Source organism: Phocoena phocoena, chromosome 2 (assembly GCF_963924675.1).
Source record: "Phocoena phocoena chromosome 2, mPhoPho1.1, whole genome shotgun sequence".
Lineage (NCBI taxonomy): Eukaryota > Metazoa > Chordata > Mammalia > Artiodactyla > Phocoenidae > Phocoena > Phocoena phocoena.
In genome coordinates, this window is record NC_089220.1 from 173,113,544 (window position 1) to 173,127,115 (window position 13,572).

Sequence of the window (13,572 nt, forward strand, 5' to 3'; positions counted from 1 at the left end):
TTTTTTGTGTCTGATTGCTGTGGCTAAAACTTCCAAAACTATGTTGAATAATAGTGGTGAGAGTGGGCAACCTTGTCTTGTTCCTAATCTTAGTGGAAATGGTTTCAGTTTTTCACCACTGAGAATGATGTTGACTGTGGGTTTGTCATATATGCCTTTATTATGTTGAGGTACGTTCCCTACATGCCTACTTTCTGCAGAGTTTTTATCATAAATAGGTATTGCATTTTGTCGAAAGCTTCTTCTGCATCTATTGAGATGATCATATGGTTTCTATCCTTCAGTTTGTTAATATGGTGTATCACATTGATTGATTTGCATATACTAAAGAACCGTTGCATTCCTGGGGTAAACCCCACTTGATCATGGTGTATGATCCTTTTAATGTGCTGCTGGATTCTGTTTGCTAGTATGTTGTTTAGGATTTTTGCATCTATGTTCATCAGTGATATTGGCCTATCGTTTTCTTTATTTTTGACGTCTTTGTCTGGTTTTGGTATCAGGGTGATGGTGGCCTTGTAGAATGAGTTTGGGAATGTTCCTTCCTCTGCTATATTTTGGAAGAGTTTGAGATGGATAGCTGTTAGCTGTTCTCTAAATGTTTGATAGAATTCGCCTGTGAAGCCATCTGGTCCTGGGCTTTAGTTGGAAGATTTTTAATCACAGTTTCAATTTCAGTGGTTGTGATTGGTCTGCTTATATTTTCTCTTTTTTCCTGGTTCAGTCTCGGAAGGTTGTGCTTTACTAAGAATTTGTCCATTTCTTCCAGGTTGTCTGTTTTATTGGCATATAGTTGCTTGTAGTAAGCTCTTATAATCCTTTCTATTTCTGCAGTGTCAGTTGTTATTTCTCCATTTTGATTTCTAATTCTGTTGATTTGAGTGTTCTGCCCTTTTATCTTGGTAGTCTGGCTAATGGTTTATCAATTTTGTTTATCTTCTCAAAAACCAGCTTTTAGTTTTATTGATCTTTGCTATCGTTTTCTTCATTTGTCTTACATTGTTTTCTGATCTGATCTTTGTGATTTCTTTCCTTCTTCTGACTTTGGGTTTTTTTTGTTCTTCTTGTCTAATTGCTTTAGGTGTAAGGTTAGATTGTTTATTTGAGATGTTTCTTGTTTCTTGAGGTAGGATTGTATTGCTATAAATATCCCTCATAGAACTGCTTTTGCTGCATCCCATAGGTTTTGGACCGTCGTGTTTTCATTATCATTTGTTTCTAGGTATATTTTGATTTCCTCTTGGATTTCTTCAGTGTTTTCTTGCTTATTTAGTCATGTATTGTTTAGCCTCCATGTGTTTGTGTTTTTTACAGATTTTTTCCTGTAATTGATATCTAAGTTCATAGCATTGTGGTCAGAAATAATACTTGATACGGTTTCACTTTTCTTAAATTTACCAAGGCTTGATTTGTGACCCAAGCTATGATCTATCCTGGAGAGTGTTCTGTGAGCATTTGAGAAGGAAGTGTATTCTGTTAGTTTTTGGATGGAATGTCCTATAAATATCAATTAAGTCCATCTTGTTTAATGTATCATTTAAATCTTGTGTTTCCTTATTTATTTTCATTTTGTTTGATCTGTCCCTCGGTGAAAGTGGGGTGTTAAAGTCCCGTACTATGATTGTGTTACTGTCGATTTCCCCTTTTATGGCTGTTAGCATTTGCCTTATGTATTGAGGTGCTCCTATGTTGGGTGCATAAATACTTACAATTGTTATATCTTCTTGCATTGATCCCTTGATCATTATGTAGTGTCCTTCTCTGTCTCTTGTAATAGTTTTTATTTTAAAATCTACTTTGTCTGATATGAGAATTGCTACTGCAGCTTTCTTTTGATTTCCATTTGCATGGAATATCTTTTTCCATCCCCTCACTTTCAGTCTGTATGTGTCCCTAGGTCTGAAGTGGGTCTCTTGTAGACAGCATATATATGGGTCTTATTTTTGGATCCATTCAGCCAGTCTATGTCTTTTGGTTGGAGTATGTAATCCATTTACATTTAAGGTAATTATCGATATGTTTTCTTCCTATTACTGTTTTCTTAATTGTTTTGGGTTTGTTATTGTAGGTCTTTTCCTTCTCTTGTGTTTCCTGCCTAGAGAAGTTCCTTTAGATTTGTTTTAAAGCTGGTTTGGTGGTGCTGAATTCTCTTCTTTTGTTTGTCTGTAAAGGTTTTAATTTCTCCATCGAATCTGAATGAGATCCTTGCTGGGTAGAGTAATCTTGGTGTAGGTTCTTTCCTTTCATCACTGTAAATATGCCCTGCCACTCCCTTCTGGCTTGCAGAGTTTCTGCTGAAACATCAGCTGTTAACCTTATGGGGATTCCCTTATATGTTGTTGTTTTTCCCTTGCTGCTTTTAATATTTTTTCTTTGCATTTAATTCTTGATAGTTTGATTAATATGTGTCTTGGTGTGTTTCTCCTTGGATTTATCCTGTATGGGACTCTCTGCACTTCCTGGACTTGATTGACTATTTCCTCTCCCATATTAGGGTAGTTTTCAACTATAATGTTTTCAAATATTTTCTCAGTCCCTTTCTCTTTCTCTTCTTCTTTTGAGACCCCTGTAATTTGAATGTTGGTGCATTTAATGTTGTTCCAGAGGTCTCTGAGACTGTCCTTAATTCTTTTCATTCTTTTTTCTTTATTCTGCTCCGTGGTAGTGTTATTTCCACTATTTTATCTTCCAGGTCACTTATCTGTCCTTCTGCCTCAGTTATTCTGCTATTGATTCCTTGTAGAGGATTTTTAATTTCATTTATTGTGTTATTCATCATTGTTTGCTCTTTCGTTCTCCTATGTCCTTGTTAAATGTTTCTTGTACTTTCTCTATTCTATTTCCAAGATTTTGGATCATATTTACTATCATTATTCTGAATTCTCTTTCAGGTAGACTGCATATTCCCTCTTCATTTGTTTGGTCTGGTGGTTTTTTACCTTGGTCCTTCATCTGCTTCATATTTCTTGTCTCCCCATTTTGCTTAACTTACTGTGTTTGGGGTCTCCTTTTTGCAGGCTGCAGGTTCGTAGTTCCCATTGTTTTTGGTGTCTGCCCCCAGTGGCTAAGGTTGATTCAGTGGCTTGTGTAGGCTTCCTGGTGGAGGGGACTGGTGCCTGTGTTCTACAGGATGAGGCTGATATTGTCTTTCTGGTGGGCAGGTCCATGTCTGGTGGCGTGTTTTGGGGTGTCTATGAACTCAGTATGGTTTAAGGCAGCCTCTCTGCTAATGGATGGGGTTGTGTTCCTGTCTTGCTAGTTGTTTGGCATCGGGGTGTCCAGCACTGAAGCTTGCTGGTCCTTGAGTGCATCTGGGTCTTAACGTTGAGTTGGAGATCTCTGGGAGAGCTCTCACTGGTTGACATTACGGGGGGCTGGGAGGTCTCTGGTGGACCAATCTCCTGAACTCAGCTCTCCCACCTCAGAGGCTCAGACCTGACACCCGGCTGGAGCACCAAGACCCTGTCAGCCACATGGCTCAGAAGAAAAGGGAGAAAAAAAAAGAAAGAAGGAAAAAAAATTACAATAAATTAAGTTATTAAAATAAAAAAAAATTAAAATAAAGAAATTAATAAAAACGAAAGGAAGAGAGCCCCCAAACCAATAAACAAGTCCACCAATCATAATAAGCGCTAAAAACTAAACTAAAATAAACATATAAATCAGAAACTAGTCAGTTGCATACAGCAAACCCCAAGTCTGCAGTTTCTCCCAAAGTCCATTGCCTCAATTTTGGGATGGTTCGTTGTCTATTCAGGTATTCCACAGATGCAGGTACATCAGGTTGATCGTGGAGATTTAATCCGCTGCTCCTGAGGCTGCTGGGAGAGATTTCCCTTTCTCTTCTTTGTTCGCACAGCTCCTGGGATTCAGCTTTGGATTTTGTCCCACCTCTGCGTCTGGGTTGCCGGAGGGCATCTGTTCTTCGCTCAGACAGGACGGGGTTAAAGGAGCCGCTGATTCGGGGGCTCTGGCTCACTCAGGCCGGGGTGAGGGAGGGGCACGGCGTGCGGGGCGAGCCTGCGGCGGCAGAGGCCAGCGTGACTTTGCACCAGCCTAAGGCGCGCCGTGTGTTCTCCCGGGGGAGTTGTCCCTGGATCCCGGGACCCTGGCAGTGGCGGGCTGCACAGGCTGGGAGGGAGGTGTGGGAGGGAGGGAGGGAGGTGTGGATACTGACCTGTGCTCGCAGGCAGGCTTTTTGGTGGCGGCAGCAGCAGCCTCAGTGTCTCATGCCCGTCTCTGGGGTCTGTGCTGATCGCCGCGGCTCGCGCTCATCTCTGGAGCTCGTTTAGGCGGTGCTCTGAATCCCCTCCCCTTGCACACCCCAAAACAATGGTCTCTTGCCTCTTAGTCAGTTCCAGACTTTTTCCTAGAGTCCCTCCCTGCTAGCTGTGGCACACTAGCCCCTTTCAGCCTGTGTTCACGCAGCCAACCCCAGTCCTCTCCCTGAGATCTGCCCTCCGAAGCTGGAGCCTCAGCTCCCAGCCCCGCTCGCCTCGGCGGGTGAGCAGACAAGCCTCTCGGGCTGGTGAGTGCTGGTCGGCACCGATCCTCTGTGCGGGAATCTCTCCGCTTTGCCCTCCGCACCCCTGTGGCTGCGCTCTCCTCCGCGGCTCCGAAGCTTCCTCCCTCCCCACCCCCCATCTCCACCAGAGAAGGGGCTTATAGTGTGTGGAAACTGTTCCTCCTTCGCAGCTCCCTCCCAGCGGTGCAGGTCCCGTCCCTATTCTTTCGTCTCTGTTTATTCTTTTTTCTTTTGCCCTACCCAGGTATGTGGGGAGTTGGTTGCCTTTTGGGAGGTCTGAGGTCTTCTACCAGCGTTCAGTAGGTGTTCTGTAGGAGTTGTTTCACATGTAGGTGTATTTCTGATGTATTTGTGGGGAGGAAGGTGATGTCCACGTCTTACTCCTCCGCCATCTTGAAGGTCCTCCTGAATTCTCCTGGATGGCTCCAACAAGGATGGTTCCCAGGGTAGTTTCTTGTGGCAGAAAGAATTCAGAGACAGAGGGGGAGGTCAAGAAAACAAAGTGATGATTTACTTAAGCGATGGATTTTTGGGTTTTTTGCCTTTGAATTGTATGAGTTCTTTATGTATTTTGGATATTTACTCCTTACCAGATAATGTGATTTGCAAATATTTTCTCCCATTTCATAGGTTGCCTTTTGGTTTTGTTGATGGTTTTCTTTGCTGTGCAGAAGCGTTTTAGTTTGATGCAGTCCCACTTACTGATTTTTGCTTTTGTTGCTTGTGTTTTTGCTGTATATTCAGGAAACCGCAGCCGAGACCAGTCTCAACAACCTTTTTCCCCTGTCTTTTCTTCTAGGAGTTTTACAGTTTCAGGTCTTAAATTTAAGTTTTTACTCCATTTCAAGTTCATTTTCGTGTGCAGTGTAAGACAGGGGACCTTTTTCTTCCTCGGCATGTGGTTATCCGGTTTTCCCAGCACCGTTTGTTGGGGAGGCTATCCTTTCCTCATTGAGTATTCTTGGCTCCCTTGGCAGATACTAGCTGACCATTGATTTGGAGTTTCCGAGCCTCAAGGTTGTTAGGGGCTAATGGAGGCAAACACACACAAAGTATGTTGTTACAACACAAATTACAAATGTATATGCAGAGTGCTTGAGGAGCCTCAGGGTTTAGGGAAGATTTCCAAGAAAAATATGCTCTTAAGACTGGAGGAAAAAGTAAGAATGATTGTCTGTCATGGACAGAGATGTGGGTCTCATGCTTTTGTTTACCTGACATGCTGTGAAATGCATGGTACCCATGGAATGGATGAAATGGGGAGCAGTGAAAACGCACGGTGCATGTTGGGCATTACCAGTGGTGCAGTGTTACTAAAGGGTTAAAGTCTCTGGGGGGAGAGGTGAGAGAGACGCTTGGACTTATTGACAAGGGTAACGGATGGTCCGAGATACCATGTTAAGGAGCTTGGGTCTTGTCTGGGAAAGCCCGTAAAGAGCTTCAGGTGGTGATAGTGTTGATGGATTCATAGGGACTAGGTTAGGAGCTGGTGGGCTAGTATATTAGGCAAGAAATGCTGAGTGTCTAACTACAAGATAGGGATGAGAAAAGGGTTATTTAGAGATGAGCAAATGATTGCCTATGGGTAACACGGTGGGGAGATAGTGCAGAGCAGAGATATAAGAGAATTGCTGGGTTTTAACCTTTGAACAACTGGGTGGATGGTAGAACTTTTAAGTTGAGACAAGGAATATAGTACGGAGTGGGAATGGTTACAGTGATAGCTAACATTCGTGGGGTAGTAAGCACTAGGTGTTGTGCCGTGTGCTTTATGTGTATTAACTCATGGACGGTAATAACCCATGAAGTAGGTACAGTATTATCCCCATTTTACAGATGAGAAAACTGAGGCAGGGAGCAACGGCTCAGGTCCCATTTAGCTAAGATACAAACTAGGCATTCTGGCGCCAGAGCTTAGCACTTAGTCTCAACGTGATACGGTAGCATTGTTGTGACCCTTATCGATGTGACCAATAGCATGAAACCTGAGTGCTTGTAAGACTTTGTATTTCACAACACAACACTTGTGGAATGATAATGGGTGCTGCCTTTAAGCATGACTTGCGTGGTTACATTAGTTGGTGGACTATAGTAGCAAATGACTATCTGTTATAATAGTGAATTGGTTTAATTTGTGCAAAGTACAAGAGTATTGAATTTACCAACATTGATTTATAAACAATCTAGGAATTGAAGAAAAGTTTAAAAATAGGCAGTATTTTGAAAATTTTAGGCAATTGCCCGTTGTGTAGCTTGTTTTACATTTTTCACAGAGAGGTGGGGGGAAATCTGCTTGTTAAAGCTCTTCGTATTTCTCTTTGTATCCTGGTGTCTTACACGTAGTGGAAACTCGACTGTCAGGTGGGGGATGGGAAGAGAGGAAGCCGAGACATGAATCAGCTCGAGGGAGTTCTGGTCGGTGGGATGGGATCCGTGCACAGTGGGGGGCACCTTGCCAGCAGGAGGCGAGGCGGGATGTAGCTGTGGGTGTGGGTGCAGACAGTGGGTAAATGTGTTAGTGGGAGTAGATGGGAGGTCTCTGTTGTTTGCTTCTCTGTTTTCAGGGAATAAGACAAAGGAGGATATCAGGTCTTCATCTCCCCTAGTCTTCCAGCACTGCTCGTAGGGACCAGCCATTTCCGTGTGGCCAGACCCAGTGGTCACTTCCTTTTTGAAATACTTTCTTCACTTGGCCGTGACCGTGCTCTCCTAGTTTTCCTTCTGCCTTATTGCCACTCTTCAGCCTTCTTTGCCAGTGCCTCTTTATCTCCCTGACTTCTAGCTCTAGAGCTCAAAACACGGAGTGCTTTTTCCTCTGTCTGCAGTCGCTCCCTGGGGGATGTCATTCAGGTCCCTGACCTGAACGCTGCTTGTGTGTGCCGACGACCCCCGAATTCGAGCTCTGAGCCCTGACCTCTCTGCTGGGCTCCAGACCCGCATAGCTGACCACCTGCTCACTGTCATTTCTTGGCAGTCTCCTAGGTATCTCACTTGACATGTCCAAAACTGTGCTTGATTCTCCCTCCCCAAATCTGCCGTGGCCCTTATCTGTAGTCTTTTCCCTTTCAGTGAATGGCTACTATACCAGAGTAGAGTAGGACTTAGTTCTAAGATTTTTACCTCAGACATGATGTAAACTTCCTTTGATGGAAGTTCCTTCAAAATCGGACCCTTCCCTCCCCTTTTCTCCATGGCTCTCGCCAGCCGCCCGACGGGCTCTCACAGGGACGATTCCAGCAGCCCCCAGCCAGGTCACCTGGCTTCTGTCCTGGGCCCGGTGAGCCTGTTAAAGCCAAGTCACATCGCATCGCTCTTGTGTCCACAAGCAGCCAGTGTGTCTCCGTCCCACTCCAGTACACGCCAGAGTCTGCACGGCCCTGCACTCTGCGGCTCCTCCTCCCTGCTTCTGCCGCGTCGCTCCGGCCGCCCAGGCCTCCTTGCAGCTCCTTGAACATGCCGGGCCTTTTCTCTTCTCAAGGGCCTGCTTTTCTTCTTGCCTGAAAGCCTGTTTTCCTAGCTAATCGGTGTCACTCCCTCCCCCTCTTTCCAGGTCTCTGCTTCAGTGTAGCTGTGTCTGAGCAGCCTCCGGGACCACCCTGGATACCCAGGAATCTCTTGTCCCAGGAACTTGGGGCTTCTCCCACGATGCTTTACGTTTCTTTATACCACCTCTTGTTACTACCTCTTGACATATTATACATTTTTTTATCATCTTTTTTATCCTGTTAGAATGTAAGCTCCATGATGATAGGGACGTTTCCCCTTCCTTCTTGATGATATCCCAGTGCCTCAAATAACAGTGTTTGGCACGTTATAGCTATTTACTAAGTATTTATTGAATGCGTTGCATGAATGAGTAACTGTTTCATGAACAGCTTTCCTGTTCATCTCTAAACAGCTGGGTAAGTCAGTGTTGATCTAACCAAGTGTTCTTTCCCTTCCACAGCACGATGGGCACTTCCGTTCAAGGAGGCACGTATCCCAGCCAGGCTTCAGTGTATAGTCCTCCTCCTGCTGCCCCCGACGTCACCATATACCAGAACGCAGGGAGCAGCCTGTCCCAGGTGCCGAACTATACTTTAACATCGGCGCTGCCCCAGCCGCCTCCGCCCCAGCAGCCGTACTCTCCGAAGGCCCTGCTGTAGGGCTGGGACTCCTCTTTGTGGCAAATACCTGCTAAACGCCCATGACAATGTTATGAGATTCTTTGATATCTTAAGATTTGTTTATCCTCAGCTTATAGGAATCGTATCTTGGTCAGCAAGTTCCAATATTCAAGAAGGGAGACCTCTCTTCAATTTGCACTGACTTTTTAGAGGTCCTCCCCTCCCCCTCCCCCAGAGGAATGAAACTACTTACAACATCTAATTCCTTTCGTAATATGAAAGAATCAGTGCAAGATTATTTGTCTCGTAAAATTACCTGGTCTGCAGCAAGCACCGTTGTGGCAGATGTGTGCATAGATCGCTGTGTAACTTCACTCGTGGCCACTTTGAACCACCGTGGTGATCATGTGAATGTATTTAACACTGTTAACTTAATTGACATTGCTGTTTAATTTTAATCATGAGCAACTACCATGTTTCATAATGTTTTGTGTAAATTTAAGAGAATTACACTGTCCTTTTGAACTGCAAGAGAACAATGCTGTAGCGTATGTACATGAAGGCATTATGTTGTCCATGTTTCAGTTTCCCATTAAACTGAACCTTCCTTGGAGTAATTGTGCGCTGAACACACGTATGTTATGTCGTTGTGTGGCCTCTGCATACTACTAGCTGTCATCACACCAGCGTACAGTAGCTAAATTTTTGGTGCATTTATAGGAAATGATGATGTTCCCTTTTAAACTTTTACATTTTGGCATGATATTTCAGAATACTGTGGGACCATGAGACAAAATTAAGTTGGACCACATTCTTTATATCTTACTTTTAAAGAAATAATGTTAATTTACTTTTTCCTAGTTGAAGATAGTAATTAGGTTTCTAAGCTGTATACTGTGTTTATTGGTGGCAGTGACACCAAAGATAGAGGCAATGGATAGAAGCTTTGAAACTGGAAAGAAAACCTGAATTACACTACGTTTTCAAAGTCTCTTGTAATTATTTAGGCTATAACAAAATTTGATTCATCTGTCTTATTCCACTGCTAGTCTTTTAAATATGTCTTTAACACAGTGTATCCTTCAATTCTTCATTAAAATGGATGTAAGTGGATGTTTCAAAGTCATCTAGATTCCTGGCTTTGCTTAACGGTTTATTTATTCTTGTCTTTCAAACGGGATTTATGGGCTGCTCTCTCTCTTAAAGTTCTAGATGGAATTATTTTGGCTTCTTATTCAGGAGTACTTTGAATGAATGCTTTTCTTTTAATCCATATGTAATACGTTTTCTACTGACATTTTAATCTCCTTAAATATTTATAATTTCCCTAGTTTTGTGCTATTATTTAAACAACTGAAAAATTGAGTTGAGCATCGTAGTAAATGAATTGATTTAGTAACAGGTGTCACACCATAAATGAAGATTTAATTTATATTTTCTGAGACTATTATGATCAGGTACTTGCTTTCCTTTTGGCAAATGATTCCATCTTTGGCAAGGTAGGTTCAAACTTAAATCCTCATCTTCAACTTAGGGTTTTTCACCCTAGTGTTGTGTTTTCCTGAATTTAGAGTATGTTGCCCTCAAATAGTAATTTTAAAATTTGAATTCAAACTTTACATTAAAATTTTTTTAATGCGTTGTTTTTTGATGAACATTGTCAAAACATTGTACTCTTTCTCATTCCAATTTGAATACTCTAGTTTAAGTGATACACTTCGTCTCAAGTCATATTGTATTTTTTTTCTCTTTGTCTTTTGATGAATTCCTGTTTACCAATGGCAAATGTATCATTTTTCCCATTTTATTTTGATATGCTTCATGATGTAAAATTAATGATATGTTCTCTAGTATGTGTTTTGCCCTGTAAAAGTCAAAGAATGGTGAAATGAAAAAAGGCTCCCTTTATTACAATGCCTATGCAAGTTTCTTTACCTTTATAAAGATTTAAATGGTGAATACTTAAAACTGATACTATATTAGTTTGCATTTTTCACTTATTAGGTATAAAAATAGCAGGCGGAAAAAATTCCACTGAAAAGGAACCACTGTATTTTCCATGTTTCAGATGACATGGCAAGGACGGAAATAGGAAAGGACCAGTTAGGAGCACAGTGATTTTGTTCTGCAACCAGTGTATGTGTTGCACTTCCGTAAAATCTTTCTTTAAAAGATAGCTGTCCCTTTTTAAAGGCAATAGGATTATTTATAAAAAGAACTAACTATAATATGAATTTCTGTGAAGCAAATTTTACTTCTCAGTTTATTTCCTTTATAAAGTTTGTGTATCCATAAGCCAGTGACATTTGAATGGAAAAATTCAGCCCAGTTATATACTATCTAGCTTGAGTAGCCAACAAACCCCACAGTCAGTTGGATGGACAATATATCAGTGCCCTAAACCTACCTAGTAGGAATAATATGTAGTATGTCCTTACCATGATTTTACAGTCTTTTCTAACTCCCTGGTCCTGCTTCACCGTAACCTGTCTCTCCTACTCAGTGATGAACCTTTTCCTGTGCCCAGAGATTCCCTTCTTTATATTAAAAACTTCTGGACCTTGTTTCTATACCTCTTAATTTTTGTAATTAGAATGCTTAATAGACCCTTAACATTCTTTTCTGATAGATACAATTTTCATATATGACATGTGTATAATTCAGCATGAAACTATCTTTAGTCCCAAGCCTCAAGTTTATACAAGATAAATTAGTGTCCTGTATGATAAACCATGCAACTGCAAAAACTATATAATTATTTTCTAAAATGAGGTCCATTGGTATAATTGGTCAAATTTTTATTTCTTTAATACATTAAAATTAGTTTTCTTTTTCTCATCTTACCAATTGTATTAACAATTATATAGCATCCTGTTATATAACTCTTTAAATATTTAATAACAAAATTATAGTTTAAATTCTTCACTCATACCATTTTCTAATTCAAAAATTTTTTTTCTTTGTCGACGAATCCTTGTACCCTTTAGAATAAATATATAAAAGAAACTTACCTAAATATTTTCTCAAAGACGTTATGTTCAGTTATCTTTTATTTTAGAATCATGGTTCGATTAAGTGTTCTAGTCAAATATCTAGATTATTTTCTATGCTGTTTATAATTACATGCCCCCCTGGTTTTTAAGCAAAGCCGCCTTGAGTTTTATGTATTCTTTTTTAGTGTGGTCTTCCTTTGAAATTATAATACTTAGTAATTTTTTTCCCTGAAGTTTTTCTAGCTTCGGCAATATTTTTTCCTTATAATATTCTAGAGCATTTTAAATCTCAGTGTTTAAAATATTAGGTTTCCTTATTGAACAAAACCTAACATTTTATTGGTGATAACTTGTGGTCATACTGTTTGTTCTTTGTTGATTTTTCAATTCCCTAGCTTTATGTTAATACTTCCCTCTGCCATTATTCTCTGTTTCCTGCTTCTTTTAGAGTCAAGAGTTTCTGATAAAGATTGCAGATTAAATTATCGTGTCGGTAAGCCCTTGTATAAATGCGAAAGCAACTGATTCTAATAATCGTTTGATGTTCAGAGACTTAAAAAAAAAAGTTATATCTATTTTAGAAAAGAGTATATACAAATTCATTGATCTGCTGCCCTCATAAGAGTATATACAAATTCGTTGATCCGCTGCCCTCATCAGTAACAAATACCTTTTGAGTTTATAGCCTCAAAATGTGTCTATATATTTACAAATTATAAAAGTTCTCCTGTAGTAGAACTAATACATATAGTACTAATATAGTACTAATAGTATTAGTATATAGTATATATATAGTATATACTATATGTATTAGTACTGTAATAACATATACTACTAATACATATAGCACATTATGAAACACACCAAAAATAGAAATCTTACAGGGCCAGAGATAAATTATTAATAGAAATTCTAATATTTTCTTCCCGTATCTCTGGTTCATTTAGTCTGTGCCCTAGGATGTATATGTCCGATTTGGAGACCACTGTTTCAGAGGTTAAGATTAAGCAGAGGGGAGTACGATGTTACTAAGTTGGCCCTTTGAAGTCAGTATCTGATACTACAGGTGGTGCTTTTCCCAGCAACTCTTACGTTGAGAATTTTCAGACTTACAGAAAGATTGAAATAATGTATTGAACACCTGAGTACACTTCGTCCTGATCGACTAATCATTAACATTTTGTCACATTTGCTTTATCTCTTTATGTATGTTTATATATACGTGTGTGTGTGTGTATCCATGTTTGTGCATAGGTGTGTCTGTATGTGCATATGCACGTATACTTTATCGTGTGAATAGACAAAGTTACAGACTTCGCACTAAACTATACACCTAAACATTTCATCATGTATTTTGTAAGGATAAGTACATATTCCTTCATAACCTAAATCTTTGTCACATCTAAGAAAATTAACAGTAATTCTGTAATATTATTCTTACCAAACATCCCCAAACTGTTTTATAGGGACAGTTTTTTAAAAATCCAGGAAATATATCACATTTTTAATGTCCATTTATTCTCTGTTAATCTGGATTGATCTTTCTTTATGATGTTATTTAATTAACTTGATGCACTGTTCTCTTTGTAGTGCTCTTTATTGTTAATTACCCCCAAATCGCAGTCAGAACTATGTGACTTATGGTTACAGGGGATCAATCTAAAGTTTTAAAGCTCGTGTCAGAAAACTGTACATATCAATGAACATTGTTAGCCTAAAGTATGGTTATTCTGTATAAGAGGCGGTGTGCTCAGGCCATTGATGCTACCATGGCTCAGTACAGTTTTGTGTTCTCCCTTTCAAATTGCGTTCAGAGTACCTGAAGAAAATTTGTGCCCTTGAAAAAAAATAATTGGCTCCCCTTCTCCACCATTCAAAACCAAATGAGCTTTTCTCAAGCTTGTGCATGTACCTGATTCGCTCCGGATGGCTTTTAGGTATTTTAGAA

The 13,572-nt window shown here is 40.3% G+C and overlaps 1 protein-coding gene across 2 annotated transcripts in view; it reads left to right on the top strand.

Annotated features, from left to right (window-relative positions):
- The window catches only part of STAM (signal transducing adaptor molecule), a 66,489-nt gene extending 57,423 nt beyond the window's left edge, over nt 1-9,066 (top strand). The window contains exon 14 of one of the 2 annotated variants that reach the window (XM_065871516.1): nt 8,472-9,066. In XM_065871516.1, the coding sequence (XP_065727588.1) occupies nt 8,472-8,670 (199 nt within the window). In that variant the 3' untranslated portion in view covers nt 8,671-9,066. The remainder of the gene's footprint in view (nt 1-8,471) is intronic. The other variant, XM_065871517.1, reaches the window with a different exon arrangement.
- The last annotated feature ends 4,506 nt before the right edge of the window (nt 9,067-13,572 follow it).